The 21,678-nt window shown below is 54.0% G+C and overlaps 7 protein-coding genes across 7 annotated transcripts; 4 read left to right on the forward strand and 3 right to left on the reverse strand.

Annotated features, from left to right (window-relative positions):
* Positions 1 to 153: 153 nt before the first annotated feature.
* On the forward strand, positions 154 to 1,944 carry GNI_134310 (CocE/NonD family hydrolase; the record flags this gene model as incomplete). Its single annotated transcript, XM_011134025.1, has 1 exon — positions 154 to 1,944. The coding sequence occupies one exon, from the start codon at positions 154 to 156 to the stop codon at positions 1,942 to 1,944; it is 1,791 nt and encodes a 596-aa protein (XP_011132327.1).
* Positions 1,945 to 2,185: 241 nt separating this feature from the next.
* On the forward strand, positions 2,186 to 3,517 carry GNI_134320 (hypothetical protein; the record flags this gene model as incomplete). Its single annotated transcript, XM_011134026.1, has 1 exon — positions 2,186 to 3,517. The coding sequence occupies one exon, from the start codon at positions 2,186 to 2,188 to the stop codon at positions 3,515 to 3,517; it is 1,332 nt and encodes a 443-aa protein (XP_011132328.1).
* Positions 3,518 to 5,118: 1,601 nt separating this feature from the next.
* GNI_134330 (hypothetical protein) lies at positions 5,119 to 6,465 on the forward strand (the record flags this gene model as incomplete). Its single annotated transcript, XM_011134027.1, has 1 exon — positions 5,119 to 6,465. The coding sequence occupies one exon, from the start codon at positions 5,119 to 5,121 to the stop codon at positions 6,463 to 6,465; it is 1,347 nt and encodes a 448-aa protein (XP_011132329.1).
* A 5,332-nt stretch (positions 6,466 to 11,797) lies between these two features.
* GNI_134340 (hypothetical protein) lies at positions 11,798 to 14,038 on the forward strand (the record flags this gene model as incomplete). The annotated part of the gene is made up of 1 exon (XM_011134028.1): positions 11,798 to 14,038. The coding sequence occupies one exon, from the start codon at positions 11,798 to 11,800 to the stop codon at positions 14,036 to 14,038; it is 2,241 nt and encodes a 746-aa protein (XP_011132330.1).
* Positions 14,039 to 14,282: 244 nt separating this feature from the next.
* GNI_134350 (hypothetical protein) lies at positions 14,283 to 16,297 on the reverse strand (the record flags this gene model as incomplete). Its single annotated transcript, XM_011134029.1, has 3 exons — positions 14,283 to 14,856; positions 14,937 to 15,623; positions 15,723 to 16,297. 3 exons carry the CDS (start codon positions 16,295 to 16,297, stop codon positions 14,283 to 14,285), a joined length of 1,836 nt encoding a protein of 611 aa, XP_011132331.1.
* A 178-nt stretch (positions 16,298 to 16,475) lies between these two features.
* Positions 16,476 to 18,291, reverse strand: GNI_134360 (major facilitator superfamily transporter; the record flags this gene model as incomplete). Its single annotated transcript, XM_011134030.1, has 2 exons — positions 16,476 to 17,197; positions 17,277 to 18,291. The coding sequence occupies 2 exons, from the start codon at positions 18,289 to 18,291 to the stop codon at positions 16,476 to 16,478; spliced, it is 1,737 nt and encodes a 578-aa protein (XP_011132332.1).
* Positions 18,292 to 19,075: 784 nt separating this feature from the next.
* On the reverse strand, positions 19,076 to 21,517 carry GNI_134370 (putative transmembrane protein; the record flags this gene model as incomplete). The annotated part of the gene is made up of 1 exon (XM_011134031.1): positions 19,076 to 21,517. The coding sequence occupies one exon, from the start codon at positions 21,515 to 21,517 to the stop codon at positions 19,076 to 19,078; it is 2,442 nt and encodes an 813-aa protein (XP_011132333.1).
* Between the last annotated feature and the right edge of the window lie 161 nt (positions 21,518 to 21,678).

The raw sequence follows: 21,678 nt of genomic DNA on the forward strand, positions 1-21,678 counted from the left end.
GCGTTATGTCTATCTGCCCGTTTTCGTCTCAGAGGTCCTCGCGTCCCTGTTTCTGCCCCAAGATAACCATAAATTCCAAACCCCCCGCTACCACCCGCTCCCACGAGTACCACTTTTGAGATCGTGTTAACCAACTACCAGAATCGTGCCAAGATGGAGGAGGTGAAGAGGCAGCAAGTGTTTGAGCCGGTTTACCATTACGTTGATGACGGTAGGGAGCATGGACTATTGAGTAGGTTCGAGCCTGGAGTCCGGGTGCTAGAAGCCGGTTACCAGGTGGCATCCATGTTCAAGCCGTTGCCTATGCCCATTGTCTTTGAGAAGGATGCGGCGGTCCGGATGCGGGATGGCGTGACGATCTACGTTGACGTATTTCGTCCGACGGGGCAGGAGAAGGTGCCAGTGATAGTTGCCTGGAGCCCCTACGGCAAAAGCGGCGGCACGGCCCCCAGGACAGTGAAGCTCTTCAATGTGTTGGGCATGGATAACAGCATGCTTTCGGGTTTGGCCAAGTTTGAAGGACCTGATCCCGCGTATTGGTGCTCCCAGGGGTATGCTGTCTGCAACCCGGATGCACGGGGTGTCGCCCACTCGGAAGGAAACATACACATGATTGGAACGCAGGAGGGGCGTGACGGGTATGACTTAATTGAATGGCTCGCTACGCAAGACTGGTGCAATGGCAGGGTGGCACTGAGTGGTACATCCTACCTTGCGTTCTCGCAGTGGTTCATTGCTGCTGAGCAGCCCCCGCATCTCGCAGCGATCAATCCCAACGAGGGGTTATCTGACGCGTACCGCGACCTCTGTATGCGAGGGGGAATGCCTGACCTAGCCTTCACCAAACGCCTGCAGATCAATCACGTTAATGCGAATGCTAGCGCACTGCGTGAAGATGTGTACGAAGAAGCTCTAAGAAATCCGCTGGCCAACAATTCTGTGTGGGCGGACAAGATTCCGAAGTTTGACAGGATAATTGTGCCGGCGTATGTTGTTGCCAGCTATTCCAATACTCTACATACTCAGGGCACCTTCCGAGCGTGGAGAAGAATGGCATCGGAAGCGAAGTGGCTTCGGATCCACAACTCACAGGAGTGGCCGGACTACTACGATGCCCACAGTACCGAAGACCGGCTCCTTTTCTTCAACTATTACTTGAAGGGCGACAAAAACGGGTGGGCTAAAACCCCCCAGGTCCGCTATGCAGTCCTAGATCTGGAGGGCAACGATCGCCTGGAGCAACCAGCCGAGAGTTTCCCTCCGGGTGACATCACCGACGTAAAATACTACCTGGATGGCATGAGACGCACTCTGTCACCACAAGCCCCAGAACAGGAGCTGAAGGCGACGTACTGCACTGAGACCGGTCTCGACTTATCGGATCCCAATAGCAGCGACCCGGGAAAAGTGTCATTCATTGTTCGGTTCGAGAAGGAAACTGTGGTAGTAGGTTACCCCAAGGTGCATCTCTGGGTGGAGGCTGAAGGAGCAGACGACATGGATTTGTTTGTTCTAGTTCAAAAGCTGGACTGCCGAGGCAACCATCTTGCACAATTCCTTGTGCCCAATCAAGGCGCAATTATGGGAGACCTTACTGAACACGGCGCCTCCGTTTTGAGATACAAGGGCTCCAATGGCCGTTTGAGGGTCTCTGCTCGCCATCTTGACAAACAACTTTCCACCGACACCGTTCCAGCACACACGTTCGATCGTGTCGAAAAGTTGAAGAAGGGCGAAATTGTAGAAGTCGAAATCGATATGTTGCCGATTGGAATGGTGTTCTACCCTGGGGAGCAGCTGCGTCTGGTGGTCAGCGGCAAGAATGACCTGGGTGCCATCATGCCAGGTAATCCCGCGTTCGCTCCCGAGAACAAAGGCAGACATGTTATTCACACCGGCGGATCACGTGCTTCGTACATTCAACTTCCTGTCAAAGGGGGGTAGATATCCGATAGCATCCAAGTGTTGATGTTGTGAGTTCCGCTTGTGATATGGACATCTGTGCTGGCAAAACAGGGCAAACCAGTTTTTTTAATCTCGTCGACTTGTTTTGGCTCAGATACAACACCAAAGTGTGAGTGGAGAAGTGTGAGCGTTGCCAAGATGTTGCCGTAGCATCGTGCGGAAGGTTGCTGCCCACGTCTCTCAAAACTACTTTTTTTTTTCCGCTTAACAAGTGTTGAAGATGAAGGTAGCTGCTTTTATCATTGGTACCGCCGCCTTCGCTGCCAATCTCAAAGTGAAGCCTCTTTCCGCGGGAGCTGCGGTTGAACGAAGCACTCGGCAGTCACGCTGGACCGGTACTGTTCGCCAAACGAGTGCGGACGTTTACAAGGTAAGTGTTAATGACCGTAGCACGGGCGCTCATGACGTCATCGCCAGTGACGCTGCCAAAGACAACGGTGAGGTCAAGGACAGCAGTGAGGTCGACGACATCACGGAGAGCGAGTCAGCCGCAGATCTGGAGAGCGTGTTTGCTTCCCACACCGCGGACGTTGCACTGCAAAGTGTTCGGCAGGAGTTGGTGGAGACGGGTTTCGGTGCGTACGTGTGGGCGATCTTGCTGAACATGGACAAGGTTCCTTCTGGACCTGAAGACCTGTACTTGTTCAAAGACGCCAAACTGAATGGCTTTTCTCTTGCCAGCCAGTTTATTGCGTCGGGCACGTACGACAACGTCTTGAAGGACGCGGAGGAACTGAGCTCGCCGTTGCTCGAGTGGCTGGAGTTGGCGAACGCCTCTGTGGGTCCTTTGGTGAACGATATCAACGAGTTTAACGGTGCTGTGCTGAGGCAGAACAAAACCGAGATGGCGCAGAGTGTGCAGAAATTGATCAAGCGCTACATCTTAGACTACAACCACGTTTCCGATTCCGTGACCCCCAACACGGGCGTGTCGGGCAATCTGGTCGGCGGCTGGTTCAAGTACTACTTGGCTAAAGCTTATGTGCAGCTAACCACGGGCGCGGACAGTACGCTCAACTTCGAAGATTTCCTCGAACAAGGCTTGACGGCAAGAGACAAGGCGCGGCTCGAGAAGCTACTCGCGAAAATCCAAAACATGGACGCAGACGACATCTGGAAGGCCCTATGGACCCCGGTATCCGTCCTTCCCATACTCAACCCCAGTAGCACCATGCTACCTACCATGAAGGCGCTCAAACTGGCCTCGCTCGCCGGCGGCCAGCCGTTGTGTATGCCAGACCACTGCGAAGACGGTACGGTTACCGAGGACTCTCTCTGGTCGATCTTCTCTGAAGGAGAATGGCTCAAACCAGCGGTGGAGTGCTTCGGTGGAAATGAGGGTTTCTCCCTCAACATCACAGACAGTCAGCCTTCTCTTGGAGTACTCTACAAGCATTTGACAAACCAGAGACCGACCCAGAAGCTGCACGAAGAGTCGACCCAGAAGCAAGATCACATGTTAAAGGAATACTCGATTGACTGCGGCAAGTCTGTGGCTAACTGGTTGGAATGCTACCGGAGAGGAGATGAGGCCAGCTTCGTAATTAACTAGACCACAGTCAACCACTCTGGTCTGGTCAACCACAGTCAACCACTCTGGTCTGGTCAACCACAGTCAACCACTCTGGTCTGGTCAACCACGACTGACTGGTCTGGTCAACCACGACTAACTAACTGTTCTGGTCAAGGGATTTCATGTGGGACTTTTTTCGGGAACTTTTATTTACATATGATCTGTACCTTGGACACAAATGATCTGTGGTCTTCAGCAGGATGATTGGTCTTGGCTGTCTTTCCCACATCCTTTCCCTGCACACCTCTCTGGTTGGGTACGTTCCGTGACGATGGGGTCAGTCTGTGCCTATGGCTGGAGTGGGCGATCAAACCAATTCCTGACCCTTCAGGCCTGCCTGTCGCATTGGGTGCTTGTAACCTGCTAACCAACCACACGGCGTTACCGAGCTGTCGTGTGCTCGGTGCAAGGGGCGAATGGGGATCAGGGGATCGGCAACGGCAGGGGGGATTCGCCAATTGAACGGAACGCAGACTTTCAAGGTCCTCTGAACAATCGCGGAGAGTGATTCGTCCATGGTGGATGAGGGGGCCGGGGTAGCGCCATTGCTGATATCATTTGTCTTTTTTTCTGGTATTTCAAGGCGAAGATCGAGATCTAGATCTTGATCTAGATCTGAGGATTGTGGCCGGACATGTGTGCGATCTAGATCTGTCTTTAGCGATTGTGGTCGAAGACGGTGTTCGATGCTGGTTTTGTGTTCGATACTGGGTACGGATATGTACGGTATAGTGTGTGCTTGTGTGCGGAAATTTTTGTGAGTCATTGTTTGGCGTTCCGGTTTTGTTTGTTCGTCTCGTCGGCCGGATTCAGTTTGCCTTGAATATAGTGATACGTTATCTTCGAGCCCGTTGTGCGTAGAAGTGTTTTAATCTTGCGGGCGAACACCTGTTTGAGTAGTTATTTTATTTGGGCTCGCCAGCGTTTGGGCGCGTTGTCTGTGAATAGTTGTAGATCAGTTCTGGCTGTCATGTACGCTCCTTGAGCTTCGTTTGTATTGACATAATTGTATACCGTCGGAAGTGGTAGTGATACCGTCATTAGTGTATTATCAGTTGTTTTAAGATAAGTCCGGCATCTTGGTTTGAAGCATCCAGAAAGAGCTTTAGTGGCTCACCGGTGGCTATGGTAAACCGTTTTGATGGTTAATGCTCTGGTGTACAGTATTTCGGTATCGTTAACGTTGTAGTTTGCGTATCGTCAGTCAGTTGTCTGATGTTTGTAGTATGCCAGTGTTTGCGCAGCTCGTTTGGTTAGTTGTAGGCTGTTTGACGTAAGCAGTTGGTTTATATGCTGCCATTTTTGGTCAGGTATTGATAGGCGTTCTGCCATGATAAGTTGTCTTACATTCAGTCTTTCGTTGAATGGTGGACAGGAAAAACATGTATAGAAATTTCTATTGAGATCGTTATGTCCCTGGATGACTCACAGAGCAAGGGGCTCAAAACGAACCGACGGTAGAGGGTTTATCGAGGGGCCGGCCGGAACACTAACGGCTCAATCGCACGCGTCACACGTCTCTCAAAGCAATTTTTTTTCATTAGACAAGTGTGGAAGATTTCGCTTGACAAGTGTGGAAGATGAAGGTAGTTGCTTTTATCATTGGTACCGCTGCCTTCGCTGCGAATCTCAAGGTCAAGCCTCTTTCCGCGGGAGCCGCGGTTGAACGGAGCACTCGGCAGTCACGTTGGACTGGCACTGTTCGCCAAACGAGCGCGGAAGTTTACAAGGTAAGTGTTAATGACCGTATGACGGTTCCCCAGAACGTCGTCGCCACCGACGTGGACAAAGACAGAAGTGAGGTCAAGGACAGCAGCGAGACCACGGAGAACGACTCAGGCGCGCATCTGGACGGTGTGTTTGCTTCCCACACCGCCGACGTGGCACTGCAGAGTATTCGGCAGGAGTTGGTGGAGACGGGTTTCGGCGCGTACTTGTGGGAGAACTTGCTGAACATGGAGGAGGTTCCCTCTGCGCTTGAAGACATGTACCTGTTCAAAGACGCCAAACTGAATGGCTTTTCTCTTGCCAGCCAGTTTATTGCGTCGGGCACGTACGACAACGTCTTGAAGGACGAGGAGGAGCTGAGCTCGCCGTTGCTCGAGTGGCTGGAGTTGGCAAACGCCTCTGTGGGTCCTTTGGTGAACGATATCAACGAGTTTAACGGTGCTGTGCTGAGGCAGAACAAGACCGAGATGGCGCAGAGTGTGCAGAAATTGATCAAGCGCTACATCTTAGACTACAACCACGTTTCCGATTCCGTGACCCCCAACACGGGTGTGTCCGGCAATCTGTTTGGCGGCTGGTTCAAATACTACTTGGCTAAAGCTTATGCGCAGCTATCCACGAGCCCGGACAGCACTCTTGACTTCGACGATTTCGTCGAGCAAGGGTTGGCGCCTAAGGACAAGGCGTTGCTGGAGCAGCTGCTCCCGAAAATCCAGCGCCTGAAAGTAGACGACATCTGGGAAGCCTTGTGGACGCCGGTGTCCGTCCTTCCCTCACTCAACCCCAGCAGCACCATGCTACCTACCATGAAAACGCTCAAACTGGCCTCGCTAGTCGGCGGCCAGCCGTTGTGTATGCCAGACCACTGCGAAGACGGTGCGGTTACCGAGGATTCTCTCTGGTCGATCTTCTCTGAAGGAGAATGGCTCAAACCAGCGGTGGAGTGCTTCGGTGGAAATGAGGGTTTCTCCCTCAACATCACAGACATTCAGCCTTCTCTTGGAGTACTCTACAAGCATTTGACAAACCAGAGATCGACCCAGAAGCCGCACGAAGAGGCGACCCAGAAGCAAGCCTATACGCTAAAGAGCTCTCCAGACTGCGGGAACTCTTTAGCTGCCTGGTGGGAATGCTACTGGACGTCATTGGCCGACGCCGCGAACCCTGCAACCGCTGGTCACGGTGTGTTGCACCCCTAACCCACTCACGGTCGGTCACTGCACTGGATTTCATATGGGACTTTTTTTCGGGAACTTTTTATTTACATTTGATCTGAACGTTATGCATTGAAACTTCTGCAAAAGTCTTCCTTGCACATGGTGACTTTCTTTCTGAGTGAGGACCAAGTCTGATTCAGAAGTCTGGTCGCAGTCGAGAAGGTAATGCAGAGTGACGGTCCAGGGGCGCGAAAAGTCGGAATGAGCCGACAGAGGACATGACGCTGGAGTCACGAGTTGTGGGAACCGTGGCTGGAGAGTCGAGAGACTGCCGAAATTTCGGTAAGGGGGGTCGAGATTGAGTTCCAGCAGGATACAGGCGTAGAGGTAAGCCTGCTGAGTAGAGAGGATTGCAGTCGCGCTGGCGTAAGAGTGTCGCAGCGCCGACAGCAAGTAAGCACAGTGCTGGGTTCAGGACCACTACCCGTGACGGAGCACCGGTGACAGTGCACGGCGAGACGGACGAAGTAGAGTTCGTGGTGCATGACCAACCATCGGTCCCGAACCTCCGGGGGGGGGGAGAATTGGAACGGTTTGGTTTGGTTGAGAGAAGGTCCGGGAAGGCGTTGGTCCTGGCGGCGCAGTTGATGAGATACGGATTGCGGAGAAGTACAAAGAGCAGCCACCAATAGTAGAGGAGCAGTCGGAGGATCCCTTCGAGAGGCAGCGGCAGATATTCGTGGAGGGCACGGGACACCTGGACCAGAGCCTGAGGGATGAGCTGTGGAATCTGCTGGTCGCATACAGAGACGTATGGGAGAACCCTAAGGTGCGTCAAGTATGAGGCATGTTTCTAGGCAGGCGGCAAGCCGTACAAAGCGAGGTTTAGACATCTCGAGTCTGAGCTGCGGGCCGAGTTGGAGAAGCAAGTGGAGAAGCAGCTGAAGCTCGGAGTCATCCGTCCTTCGAAAAGCGAGTGCCGCCGCGCCGCACTTCGAGAAGAAGGAGACGGGCGAGTCGGAGTGCGTTTTGGATGACCGAAGGGTGAACCAAAGCGTGACTGCCGACTCGTATCTGCTGCCCCGAATATGGGAGCACCCGAGGGCCGCAGCAGACCGTCAGCACTTCACGACTCTCGATATGGGATTCTGGAATGTGCCGATAGCGGAGAAGAGCAAGCATGCTGGAAGATCGCACTCTGTGTTACATTGATGATATCATCATCGCGGCGGACACGGTGCCGGAGATGATGCAGGGGTTGGAGAAGATCTTGCGACTGTGCAGGGAGAGAGGCTTCTACCTCAGGCTAGACAAGAGCGACTGGCTCAAACCCGAAGTAAAGTACCTCCGTCACAAGATTGGGCGGCAAGGGATAGCGCGCGGAAGATAGGCAACGTTCTCAATGCCGCCGCCCTCACCTGAAGGAAGGAACTGCAGAGCTTCCTAGGAGCTGTTGGGAACCCTTCATCCCGCGATTCGCCGAGTACACTGCCCCACTGTCCGAGTTGGTCAAGAAAGGCAGGTTCATCCTGGAGTTCTTGTGGGGAGAGAACAACAACACGTCGAACTGGCTCTTGTGGTACGTAACCGAAGTTGAAGAGTGCGACGCAAAGATCGAGGCAATGGCTTTGGGTGGTAGAGTGATAGGTTATGTGACCCGACTGGGAAAACACCTGGTGTCGGAAGAGGACTTCAGGAGAGAGTACCGGCAGCTGGAGCCGCACGGAGTGCTTGGAGTTAGGAAGGATGGCAAGTGGTGGCGGCAGGCTGTGACTGGCAAGGTGTGCGTCCCGGAGCGACTGAGAATGAAAGTGGTATTGAACTTCCACGGTGGCACCAGTGACCTGTGTTTCAGCGTGGTTATCCAAACCCACTGACAGATATTTCAGCGTAGTTGGGAAACGCAACTCCAGAAGTGCATCTACTCTTACAGCTTCCGGCCGCATCAAAGGCAGCTCATTTGAGTACCTCGCGTCAGTCCCACCAAAGTGGTGTGAGTCATGTTGCCGGGTGTGCTCGCACAACGGCAGAACTTACAGCCTCGCGCAAGTCTGAACCACTCCGTACATCCGCCCCGTACAAAGCCTTCGATCACCCCCAGTGACCAGACTCGTTGACACCGTTACCCTGAGGTCGGTACGGAGCCGTCACATACAGCCTGCACTTCCAACTCTTTTGAACCAAGTCGAGGAACTCCCCCTTGAACTCAATACTTCCGTCAACCAACACAGCTAGCAGTGCTCCGAAGTACCTATACCAACAGTCTCTGAACACTTCTGCTGCCGTTGACACTCTCTTGTCAGTAGCCACTGCAGCTACCACGAACCGGGTTGCACGATCAATGACCACTACCAGATAGCAAACTGCCCCAGCCACAGGCCCAATCAACTCCAGTGAAACTAACTCATCGACGCAGGCTGTGCCGGTGTCCCTGGCTTCATCGGACGATTGGTGCTATGCTGGGCGACTCTACTAGCGAACTGAGGAATGTGTGTCTTGAGGTAAGTTACAGAACCTAAGAACGACCTCAGCTCCCTTACATTGCTTGTACTCTCATCACGTCTACCTTCTTCGTATCCAACCGGATGCCTTCCTCGCTCACAATGAGCCGCCCCAACGGCTTCGCTTCTTGCTTGACGTACTCTTCAGCTTAAGAAACAAGCCGTCTTTGCAGCGCCCCCGAGCACCTCCTCCAGACGCCCAAGCAACGTTTCCAAATCATTAGCGTACACTACAATATGGTCAATGTACACATCGACATTGTTGCTTCCTTCGAAGACGCGATCCATCACCTGCTGAAACAGGATAGGTGAGTTCTTAACACCAAACGGAATCACGCTGTGTTCGAATGTGCCCCTATGCGACAAACGCAGTAAACTGCCGGCTTCCCGCCCCCAGGGGTACATTCCAAAAGCCATGATTACAGTCTAGACACACGTAATACTTGTGACCCGCCGCCAGCTGTAGTTGCTCCCACAGCAACGGTATCGGGTAGGCCTTTAAGATCATTCCCTTAATCAACGTTCGGTAGTCAATACAGATTCTCCACTCACCAGTCTTCTCGCACACAAACACGGGCCTCGCTCCCCATGACGTATTACTAGGTTGTATTACACCCATGCTCAACATGTCGTCTATCTGTTTACCTGGTACCTCTCGCAACTCCGGCCCTAGCGGCCTCAACAAGTGCTTCACCCGCTTCCCATGTACTCTACACTATGCCGTGTTCTGCCAGTCCTCGGTCGTAATCAACACTTCGAGTGTTTCTGCAACAAGTCCCAACGCCACTTTCTTCCTGGTAAAAAAGCCTCTGATGGCACCAGCCCCAATCTCCTTTAAACTTAACTGCTGACGAGCCAGGCCGGTACTCACGATAGACGCAGTTGCGCCCGTGTCTAAAAGTGCTTCCACCACTACTTCATTCAGCATCACCCATTTCGTGACTCTCGCAGCTTCTAACGTGTCTGCAAACTTGGCCACCTGGGTAGCTTCCCGCAATTCGCCATCTTCAATGACCGCGCCCGGTCGAGCACTCGTCTTTTTCCTTTCTCGGCGTTCCTTGTCGACCGTGCGCTTCTTCCTTCCACCTGATTGATCTTCGTCGCCGCTCTAAACACGCGTCGTAAAGGGCCTTCCTTGAGTTCAGCGTCTGTGTGCTAATAATCAGTTGGTTGCCGGTACATCTCGATTCTCAAGCTGCCATATCACTGTCAAACGCCTGAACCCGACAATCCTTTGCCTCCTGAGCCCTCTTGTGGCAGTTGCTACACACCCTCTCACTAACAGCTACCGCAGGGTAGGCTCTTTCGCTGTCCTTCCTCCGTAGTTTCTGGCTTGTCTTGCTCTTCGTCATCATCCATTGCAATAGGTCCGCGAAGTCATCAGCAGTTCTGTTCTCATTGAGCGGGACCTTGCTCTGCGTCAACGACAATAGATACTCAAAAGCAATGCCAATCCGCGCGCCTACACATTCTCCGAATGCTCTGCGAAAGGCAGTCCAGCTCTTCATACAAGGTATACGGGTCACTCGGCCACTGTAACCTAACAACTCCTCACTCGGCCATTGTAACCTACCAACTCTTCCCTCACCGCCCAGACCTCTCGTCGCCGATCAAAACTCTTGTTTCGTGCAGTCTGTCAATGAATCCTTCTAAGTCCTCTGGGTTACGTCGTTAGACCTTCCGGATGTGTTCACGCCGATGTGTTACTTCTACCAGAAGGCTTACACTCGGTGGCTTAGTGTCCATTCTCAAAGCAACGTCGTCAACGACTTTGTCTAGTTCTCTCTGCGATTTCGGATCAAACGTTAGACCCTCTGCCCTAGACATGCAGCTCCGACGGGTTAGCTCATACTTATGCGATCCTGCTTGCTTGGCATCTTCCTTCGGTTTGTACAACCGAAACCGTGCCTCTCCGCAACGATGCTCAGCTTCATCGTCGTCGCCCTTGTACCGAGGCGCGACCCCAACAGACCCAGTTTCGGTCACTTCTAACGTTCCCTGCTGATACCGCCACTCTGGTTCGTCACTTGCGGGGCGGGGTAGTTTCTCTGTGCCGCTTATTGAGAAGGCCGGCTCCTCTTCTTCAACTGTTACTTGAAGGGCGACAAAAACGGGTGAATAAAAACCCAGGGTCCGCGATGCATTCCTAGATGTGGAGGGCAAGGATCGCCTGGAGCAACCAGCCGGAGTGGTTCAGAGTTGCGGAGTGTAAGTTCTGCTGTGCTCGCACACCCGGCAACATGACGCACTCTGTCACCACAAGCCGCAGAACAGGAGCCAAGGCGACGTACTGCAGCACACACGTTCGACCGCGTCGAAAAGTTGAAGAAGGACGAAATTGTCGAAGCGAAATCGGCACGGTTCGAATGGTGTTCGACCACCGGAAGGAATGGCCCAGGCGGGATCGTGACAAGTACTCCCTCCTATATTCCGAGATAAAGACACACACGTCATTCACACGGCGCGCTTCATATATCCAACCACCTGTCAAACCAGCACCGACACCATCAAATTTCCCGAACATCCACAAATGCCCTGAAGTTGTTGTTATTTTGCAGCTCTTCATTTTTTTTGGTCTCGCACAGCTGTGGGAACGCTGCACACCCTTTCCATAAATTCTGACCGGATGGCCTCGTGTCCGAGACTGCGTAAGTCCTGTACCCGGATCGTTCGTCGCATTCCGGTAAAAACGGTGAAGTAGTTCCTAAAGGCACCGCCTTGTTCTAGTATCTGAACTAAAATATCTAGGTCTGGATGCTGGAGTGTAGATCCAGCAAATCAGCCCTCGGCACACACTCTAGCCGAAAGAGATCAATACGAAATTTATCCGCGCTTGAGAAAGTTCCTCTTTTTGACAAAATTCCTCTTTTGGAATGAGAAGACTACTATGCAGCGTACTGATAACGCTATCCCTGGCAGGACAAGATGGCGGTGTGCCGAATGGCGTTCAGCAGGACAGAGCACAGCAGGACAGAGTACAGCAGGACAGTCTACATTACATTGATACCCTTATTGGTCGAAAAGTGTGGGACTGGATCAGCGAGATAGGGTTTAGCGATGGCGGTGACACTTCTTCAGGGCTGAAGCTGGCTCCTTGGTCGCCGCTCACTGTTGAGGAGTTTCCGACGACAATCCGAAACGAAGTGGACAGCGATTACTTGTCTGAAGTGAACGAGAAAGTGGAATCGATAATAGATTCCATCAAATCGGAACCATTGCCGGTGGCACCATTGCCGGCGGCACCGTGGCCGACGGCACCGTGGTTGGCAATCGAACAATTGCTGCGTGACGTGGTGGCTCCGCCGTTTCCGCCGGCGTCTGCCAGGAGGTTGAAGGTATACGCCAAACTCCTTATGACACGGATGCTGGAAGACGCCGGATCGATCCTTGCGCCAGGCAAAATGGAGGTTGCGGCAAAGCGGGTCGGTGTGTCTGTCGCGACGGCGGTTGGACAGATACATGCTCCAGTCGATCTGTTTGCATGGGCTAATGAAACGCAAGTCCAGACGGTCGCCAGTCCAGACGATGAGGATATCAATAATCTCTGGAACAAACAGCTTCAGCCGTTCCTGAACGGCTTGTATGAGTTAGATGAAAGCGACCGGATCACTGCCGTTATTGACTACCTTCTCCAACCGCAGAAGCTGCCTATAGAGGACCTGCTGATCAAGGACTACAAACGCATGGTGAGTGTCAGAGCCGCCGAACAAGCTGAGTCAGGAGAGTCGAGTTCAGGCGAGACTCTTACCCGAAACACTGTGACCCTGAAGGCGGCTGCCAGCTCTGACGACCGGGCCCGGGAAAGGCCAACCTCTGGCACGCCTGCTACTGGGTTGGTGGCGTCCCAGACGCGGCTTCAGGCCCTAATGCCTGTAACGAGCCCCGTTGGTACTCAGGGCGTAGAACTTGATACGGGCGAAAGCCGCGTACTAGCTAAAGAAGATGTGAGTGAATCGGAGAGGGGTGGTTCATGGAGGCCCCGTGCACTGGAACTTAGGGCGGCGAAGACGGGCCCGGCAGCGGGGGGTGAACACGTGGAGTCTTTGAGCTTGTCGTCGACCGAGTCCTGGTCGACGAGTGCCCCTTTGTCGACTAAGGTTTCGTCGTCTGCCATTTCGTCCATCACCCTAGCTCACATGGATACAGGTGCAATGCAGGTCGACGGCATTATCAAGCCGATCGGTGCTTTCGACCCTGCAACCATCAAAGTGGCCACCGGCGAGCAAGTAGACACCGGCGGGCGCCTCAGCGTGATGCTTCGGGATGTATTTCAGTCTAGTGCGGTGGCGAAGGCGGCGGCGGGTGTGGAGGCGGAGGTCGGAAGCCGCCGGGTGCGGTACAATTGGGACACGACGCGGTTGGTGCGCGCGACGTTGAGTACGAAAGCGACTGGCAACCGGAGGCCGGCGTCAGGCTCGTTCAATGCGCAATTATCGGTGGCGGGCTTGGGGGTACCCGTAGGGTTCATGGGCGAGATGGCGAGCCACCCGCTCTTCGAGCAACTGATCCAGAGCACCAACATGTATGGGACCTGGCCCGACGGCGTGGGCCGGCCCTTTTGTTTGGGTCACACAGATCTGGAGTGGGAGGACGCCGGGAACCACCAAGAGCTTCAACTGGCCCTCGCCGAGGGACCGCTAGACCCGTTCACCCCTATCGCGCTCTGGTCCGCAATTCGCTCCATCGCTGCTTCCACCCAAATCCACCAACTACTCTTCGCACCCGGCGAGTCTCAGCCCGTCTTCACAGACTACAAAGACGAACGCACAGACCAATACACAAACGCCGTCCGCCAAGCAACTGCCGATGACCAGGAGTATGAGGGTGACCAGGAAAATGGCGAGGACCAGAATGGTACCGGAATGCCCGCAGACGATGCGTACTACACTGGGCGCAGGTGCCGGGACACATCTCTGGTTATCTCTCGCCAGGAGCTAGAAGACGCGGTAAAACAAGTTGGTTCACGCCTGTCGCATATTACGCTGGTCACTGTGTACTGCAAACAGCCGGAAAAATGGGAACAAATGGTCAAGGGAATAGGGATACCGCTTCAGGTCATCAGCGATTACAATGGCGTGGATATTTGGTACTCTGCCGACGGGAATCGTGAATGAGACTTTTTGGGGACTTTTTATCACAAACTGGGATCGGGAGGATGCGAGCAGAGAACACGCCCACGTACAGATCGAGCAGAGAACACGCCCACGTACAGATCGAGCAGAGAACACGCCCACGTACAGATCGAGAGAGGAAGTACTGCGAACACGTGAGAGTCCTACCGGTGGTCAGATCGGTGGTCAGATCGGTGGGTCTGTTTCGATAGACCGATGGGGTTGTGGGCCGGTGGCCAATCGACGGTTATGGCACCTTGTAGGTATCGTTGCCTAGTTTGAGAATGAAGCCGGAATCATTGGCATACTCAATCAAGTCAGCGGCGTTTACCTTGTTAGTGCCGCAGTCTTGCACGACCTGGTCCGCAATGAACGTTAGTTGCTCCCCGTCAATTTGGGAAATGCCGTGGAGTGCTTGTTTGAAGTACGTCAGAACGGAGGCCAGGCTTGTTCCCCGTTTACGGCGCTGGGTTACCTTGACGACGGCCTCCAGGAGCGGTTGATGCTCGGCTGGTCTCTTGCGCCTCAGTCGGGACTGGCACAGGGCAGAAATGTGGTCTACATCCGCATTAGATATTTCGCTGACACACCTTAGCATGGTAAATGTCTCCACCAAGGGCTTTATCGCGGCGATCCCACAAAGCAAGTAGCGCTTATAGGCATCTTGCGACCAGCGAGGGCATTCAGGGGCCGATGGAACATTAGCCCCCGTCAAGTGAGGAAACATAATGTTGACGAATGAACGTACATCAGGCACCAGTTGCTTACTTGGCTCCAAACATTCATCAAAGTCCGCTTGGATGCTAATATCAACTAATGTCCTACTAACAGTCAATTAACCACCAGGAGATTACCACCTTTTCAAATTATTTTCCAGATGGTAAGGGAGGGTTTCTCTTACCGTTCGGCAATTCGTCCGAGTACGATCATTGCGCCCCCACTGAAGAAGTCGTCACGCACACTCAACGCAATGTTCCCCCCGGCTCCGACAATGATTTGGGCTCCGACAATGATTTGGGCATCCTTGTAGTGATTTGTAAACGTGAGAATTCCATGGGCTGAGCCGATGGGATGGGATGAGCCACCGGGGTTATGGCAGCCCAGCAATGACCCTAGTTTTATCAACGCGTCCTGACAGGACGCGTTCAAAGGCTGAATGCTGACAACAGGAACAAGTTTTCGGCTGATTGCAGTCATCTCGTGGTCAGACTCACGACTGGACTCACGACTGGACTCACGACTGGACTCACGACTGGACTCGCGACTGGACTCATGTTCAATAATTGAACACGCCACCGAGAGCAAAAAAAGCTCTACAACATAGGGATGTAGACCGGGAAAGAGCTTAACGTAGTTGTCGAGAAACAAGTCATAGGCCCCTTGTCTCGGGACGACAGCCGCATCAACCTCTGACCATTGATTGTAAAGTAAATAAGACGGAACCACACACCATACATCCAAAACGCCGTTCGCCAAAAGACCTAAGAGGCCGACAAACCGGTCCGTCACGAGAGACATGGACGGAACCCGTGCCGTTATGGACATTTCCATTGGGTCGCCTGAACAACCTTGCGCTATGCTCACAAATCTAAACGACATTCACCAATTGACTACCAATATGCCCAAGTGGTTACCAATATGCCCAAGTGGTTACCAATGTAGCCAAGTGGTTAGCCGTGTGTCTCACTTTACTGATATGTCTGGTGGGGTTTTCAGACGCGCGTCATCGTCCCAGTTAATGACGGAGGGTACCTTGGTGCGCAAGCTAACGGAATGCATTCTGCCGGTAAGTAGACACACTGTCTGTCCATTTCGGGGCACGTCCAGAGCGCTACAAGGATAGAACCGTGTGTCCATGACCTCCTCCAAGACAGCGATGGACTCAGGGGCTATGCAGCACCTGCCAGTCAGTAGCAAATATCCCACCAGCTTCGAGTCCAGCTGTTGCGCCCGTCCAGCTTCTGTCGCGGGTGTGACCTCGGTCAAGCACAAATCTGAAAGCTGTCCTTGTGAGTACTCCACCATCAAGGAATACACCAAAGCTGTCAGCATGTCCGAGAGGGTCAATACATTTTGTTTTAGGAGATCTCTGTCCCGGATAGCTCGCAAATCGACTTCGACGTGGCCGTCTTTTACTACTATTCCGTCCAGAAGCAACGCTTTCTGATCCATGCTGCGACCCCCCTGGCACACCCTGCCCGAAACGCACCCACCAGAACCTAGTCTCAAGTCAATCTCTTTCTCAAAGTCATATGCAGCCATTCTTTCTTTTCTGAGCACCCAAAAACTGAATTACGAACTGTGCCGCAACAGCGCGACCAACTACACACAGTGAGACCGCAGGCAAACTAGAGAACCTGGACTACACTCGTCGGAACTGATCCACTAGTCCGCACTCATCCAATAGGCCGCACTGGCATATAGTCATGTCCATCTCCAGTCAGTGTATTTCTTCCAGAGTCTTCCCTGTAAGATCGGGTACCTTGAAGTATACAAATAGAAGGACAAGGAAGGAAGTAAAGGATAAAAGTGCGAAAGTGCCTTCTGGAGTGATGGTCAGAATAAGTGTCCTGAAAAGGAGCTGGAAGACAAAGGCAAAGATCCAAAAGGTAGCGATAGTAATACCCATACCGACTCCTCTGAAGTTGGAGGGTAAAACTTCGCTCGCCACCACAAACATGAGTCCTGCCCAGCTGATGTTCCAGAAGAACATCAAAGCCCATATCAACCACATGTTCAAAGTAACAATTCCTTCGGGAACTTGGTTTGTTGATTCTGCACATATGTCACCTTCAAAGTTATATGTTTGATAAACATAAGTCAACGCCAAGTGACACATTATCGTTCCGCCTGTACCAACTAATAGCGGAATTCTTCTTCCAATACGTTCTACACACAGTATCATCAGTAGTACGCCAACCAATTTAACAACGCCAATCATAAATCCTGGGAGTACTGTATCACATACTCCACCCATCTTGAACAAATCTATGGAATAATAGAGTATTGTATTCGCTCCGGTAAAGTTCTGGCTAATTGCGCAGCCCATAGCTATTAGTAACGGCATGATGTTCGCTCTAACCTTCTGTACAGTAGGGTTGTGGTCTAAAGAGATCCACCGCTTAAACCGAAACAAGTTATACATCACATGAGATACTCGCTCTACAGAAAGGAAAATCACCCGCTATTATGCGCGCGCACACGCGTGTGCACACACGCGCGCGGGCGCATGTTTGCTTACTTTCATTAAATTTGGCGAGCATCTCCTCATCATCCCTTTTGACCCGTTCCATTCGTTTCTTTTGCTTGTTCAGTTGTCTGAGTTCTTCTTCCTCGATGAGCGCCAGCAGAACTTGGATGGGAGGTTGTCTGGACCCTGGTGGGGGCATGTATGGGGAGCCAAAATCGGTAACGTTGTCCACGCGGCTGTTTTCTCTAGTGAGAGTGGCGTGGTACCTCATTTCGTGTTCGATGTCGCGGATGTCGTCGACTCCTATGCCCCGCTCGTCGGCGCCTTGAAAGACCGCCCGGGCGGCCCTGACTCTGGAAATTCGAGAGGCGGACGAGTCGCTATAGCCGCTGGGGGGTGTGGCGACGAGGAAGCGCTCGACAATGGTGTACCTAGACTCATGTTCCGGGTCGGGTGAGTGGCCGGCGATTCGCTCGAGGGCTCGTTTGGCAGAGGGTATCTTCCTCTTGCATACGAGCCATCGTGGGCTCTCTGGTAGCACGAGGGTGCCGATGAGCTGGATTACCGCAGGCACGCCTGCGAAAAACAGCAGAGCCCGCCACTGCGTGCGTGGATTCACGAAGAAGGCTACCGCGTACGCCCCGAGACAACCAAGACACTGCGCCACTTCCTGACACGTCACCAACACGCCGCGCACCGCTGCAGGAGCCACCTCCGCCATGTACGTCGGAAAGACCACGAAGCCCATTCCAATCCCGACGCCGAGCAGTGCCCTGCCTGCTAGCATGACCGAGTACGTCTGCGCCAGCGACATGGTCGTTGCTGCGCAAAAGAAGAACACGTCCGACAACATGAGGATCCGCCGCCGCCCAAACCGATCTGCGGCCCACCCACCGAACAACGAGGCCACCATCGCTCCTGGTGCCAAGATCGCCACAAACAACTCGTTCAACAGACACGGCGCCGCCTTGCCCAAACCGTCCAAACTTTCTCCACCCGCACATACCGCAAACTCCTGCCGAATCGGATCCAAGACCACCGCCACGATACACAAGTCGTACCCCATCAGAAAACCCGTCACAGCAGTCACTGCAACCATCAACAACAGGAAACCGGAACATTGTCTACGGGAAGCCGGAGCATCGTCGTAACGCACCAACGTTACCGCCCCCGAAGGGCACACCGATCCCGAAGGGCACACCAACCCCGAAACACACACTGACCCCGAAGGAGACCCGGAGGGACGCACCAATGTCGTGAGGCCCACCGATCCGGGCGGGCGCACTGTAGGTGACCGCACGGTGGGTGGCTGCAAATTGGTCACGGCTCCAGGTGGTACCACGCTAGCTGGCTGCAAGTTCGACGCCACGGCTACCACCCGATCGGAGTCCCCAGGGGCTGCCTCGGTCTGACTCAGCTCGCCCTGAAACACACAGTGTGAGCAAGGTGCAACCGCTTACGGCGATAACATCCATCGATTCTCTGATGCATGCAGGACGCGCCAGCTCCCTTTCGAGCCTGTTCCCATCAGAACTAGCTCCCTTCCAAGCCAGCAGCTCCCTTCCGAGCCAGCAGCCCCTTCCGAGTCAGCGCCCTTCCGAGCCAGCAGCTCCTTTCGGAGCCAGCTCCCTTCGTAGAATTGGGTTGAGTCCGTCGGCAGTCACTTCGGGGTCTTGGACCTGGTGTGTTGCACACCCTCGCTTGTGCGGTTGGGGTGTGTGCTTACGTGGGTTCATCGGAAGCGGTGGTTGGGGATTCTTCATCTGTCCAGGGTCTGCGCGGGTCGCTTTCTTCGAGGAGGGAGTGTGCGAGGTCGACGGCCAGGAGGGAGGAGGTTAGGGGCGATGTTGTCATATAAAAGCCTGTTTTGCTCTGCGTTTGGTGTCCTGGGTGTGTGTGCCGATAAATAGGCCGACGAGTGCGAGTGCGAGGAGCATGCCGACGAAGACCTTGGCGGCCTGGCGGCCGGGCGAGAGTATGAGGCTGAGTCTCCAGAGGTCTGTTTTCCAGCGGTTGGCTGGCACGGTGATGAGGAGTTGGCAGTTGGGCATAACGGCGGTCCAAGTGCGGGCGAACGCAGCGAGGGCAGGGCGCGTAGCATTGGCAATGATGGGTAGCCGTTGGTATTCACCGCACTCGTGGAGTGGTGCGTGGGTGTAGGGCAGACCGACGTTGGCGACGTCGATGTAGTTGCTGGACTGGCCGAAGCCGGCGGTTAGGACGGCCGGCGGGAATGGGGAGGCGGAGTCGGCGGTGGAAAGTGTGCGGCGCACGGGGAGACGGACGCCGTCCATGCCGGGGGGTGCGAGGGCGACTACGGCGCCGCTGAGAGGCAGGGCAGCTTTGCGGCCGAGGCACTGGGCGCCGTAGACTTGGACGCGGGTGGCGTACCCCATTTCGCCGTCGAAACCGGTCTGTGCGAAAGCCGTGAGCGGGTTGCCGGGGGCGCCATGCCAAACCAAGAAGTGCCCCGAGTCGAGCCAGCCGCTGGCGATCACGGGGTTGTCGCGCAGGTCCAGCTCATAGTAAGACTCGAACGCGCGGTTTACGGAAGACGGGGCTGCTGAGCTTCCCGCCCACCATAGCCGCAGCCACCAGTCACCGAACCAACTTGCGCGGCCGCCGAACCACGGACCCGCGAACCAGCCGCCGCTAGCGTTCTGTGCGCCACCACGGTCACTCCCGCGGTCGCTACCGCCGCCCCAGGGCACGGAACGGTAAACACGCACACTGCGACGACCCGCCGGTTTTTGCACAATCGTGACCACGTCGTCATAGCGGTCCCCGTCTACGTCCAGCACCTGCAGGTGCTTGGTGACCAACTCCTCCGCTATCGGCGTAACGGTCATGAAGTCACTTTGGACGCGTCCGTTCATACCGCCGAAGGAAAAGTGGAAGCTGTTCCCGCAAAGACCGCCGGGCAACTCCTGCGATTCGTGCAGCATGCGGAACAGGTATAACCGCGGTTGCAGCCCCGCCAGCACCAATAGGTCGGCCCCGCCGGAACCGTTGAAGTCCGTAAGGTATACACTCAAGAGGTTGTCGGGCAACAACAGCCGCTGGCTCCGCCACATCCGCCGGACCGCGCCGGCGCCGTTCGCGTTCGGTTCCGTTAGCCAGATCTCCAGTTCCTGCCGGCTCTCAAAATCTGGACTGTCCACAATGAGTACCAAGTCCGCCATGCAGTCTCCGTCCATGTCGACTTGGGCATGCCCAGAGACCGAATGCGCAATGCGAGCAGGGTAGTGCAGCGGCAGCGGCCGCGGCGTCCACTGCCCGTTGCCCGTTTGGGAGTAGAGTCCCACCATGTGTTTCTTAAAGTCCTCCAGGTGCTCCTTGAGGTAGTGTTTTACGGTGTTCTCGGCGGAGGGCTCTTCCACAAACGATCGCAGCCACCCAAAGAAGCCCTTGCTGTCTGAGACCGAGGAGTTGTGCCCAACGGCGGAGTCGATGCTGGACAGGAAGTCCTCGTTGGACTTGTCGTCTTCAAAGGAATATAAGTCTACAGGGAATCGGTCTCGGTTCGAATAATTTGTAAGATCAAAGTAGTCCGACATGTCCTCCCACCCCCTCTTTTCGAACGAGCCATTTCCGAGATTTATGTAACCAGCCCGGCTGGCCTCAGACGAGCCAAGCATGTCCGTAAGTCCATCGAAATCTATGTCCAAGAATATCGGTTTGGTCTCACAGTCAATTGATTCTGACCAGCTAGAGACAAAATCCTTTTTTCCCAAGTCACGCTCATTCAGTACGAAGGATTGCAAGACACAACTTGACTTGTCGTCATTGCCAACCACGTTTCCGACGACGTTACCGACGGCTTTCCCGATGCCTGAGGGAGACGGTCCTGCATCGGTTTTACTTGATATAGTTACGATCTGAACAGCACTAGGGCCGCCCGCATTAACGTTGTGGCGGGCAACGCCCTTTCCGTTGACGCCTTTGGTGTTAGTATCGATCTGAAGTGGCCGGAGAAATAATGAGTGGGCCAACGGTAGTCGGAATGAACCGCAGACCGACCAGGGGTGGTTGTCCGGTTGTCTACACACAACCTTTACTTGGGTAGTGCCTGATGATTCCTGATATAGCAATAGGTCTTGAGTCCCATCAAGGTTGTAGTCAATTGTTCCGAAGGGTGTCCAACCTCCCAGCGACTTAAACGCGCTCCAGTATCGCTGGTTGTCAACCGTTTGGGCCGAGGGATCCACTGATGCCCCACTCCCTTCATTCAGCTTCACCAAAGGAAAACCGTAACCAACCAAACATACAACCCATTTACCTACCCCCCACATTTATGGACCTCTATTTGGCCTTATCATTTATATTGGGGTGCGCGGCTGCTGTATGCGTCCTACTTATGCTCGCGTCCATACTAAGAATATAGCCACGAAGCTAATCACTCTTTCAATCATTGCAACAACCTTGTCATCGTACTCGGGAACAAGCGCTATCA

The sequence above is a fragment of the Gregarina niphandrodes genome, assembly GCF_000223845.1.
Source record: "Gregarina niphandrodes unplaced genomic scaffold scaffold00035, whole genome shotgun sequence".
Taxonomy (NCBI): domain Eukaryota; phylum Apicomplexa; class Conoidasida; order Eugregarinorida; family Gregarinidae; genus Gregarina; species Gregarina niphandrodes.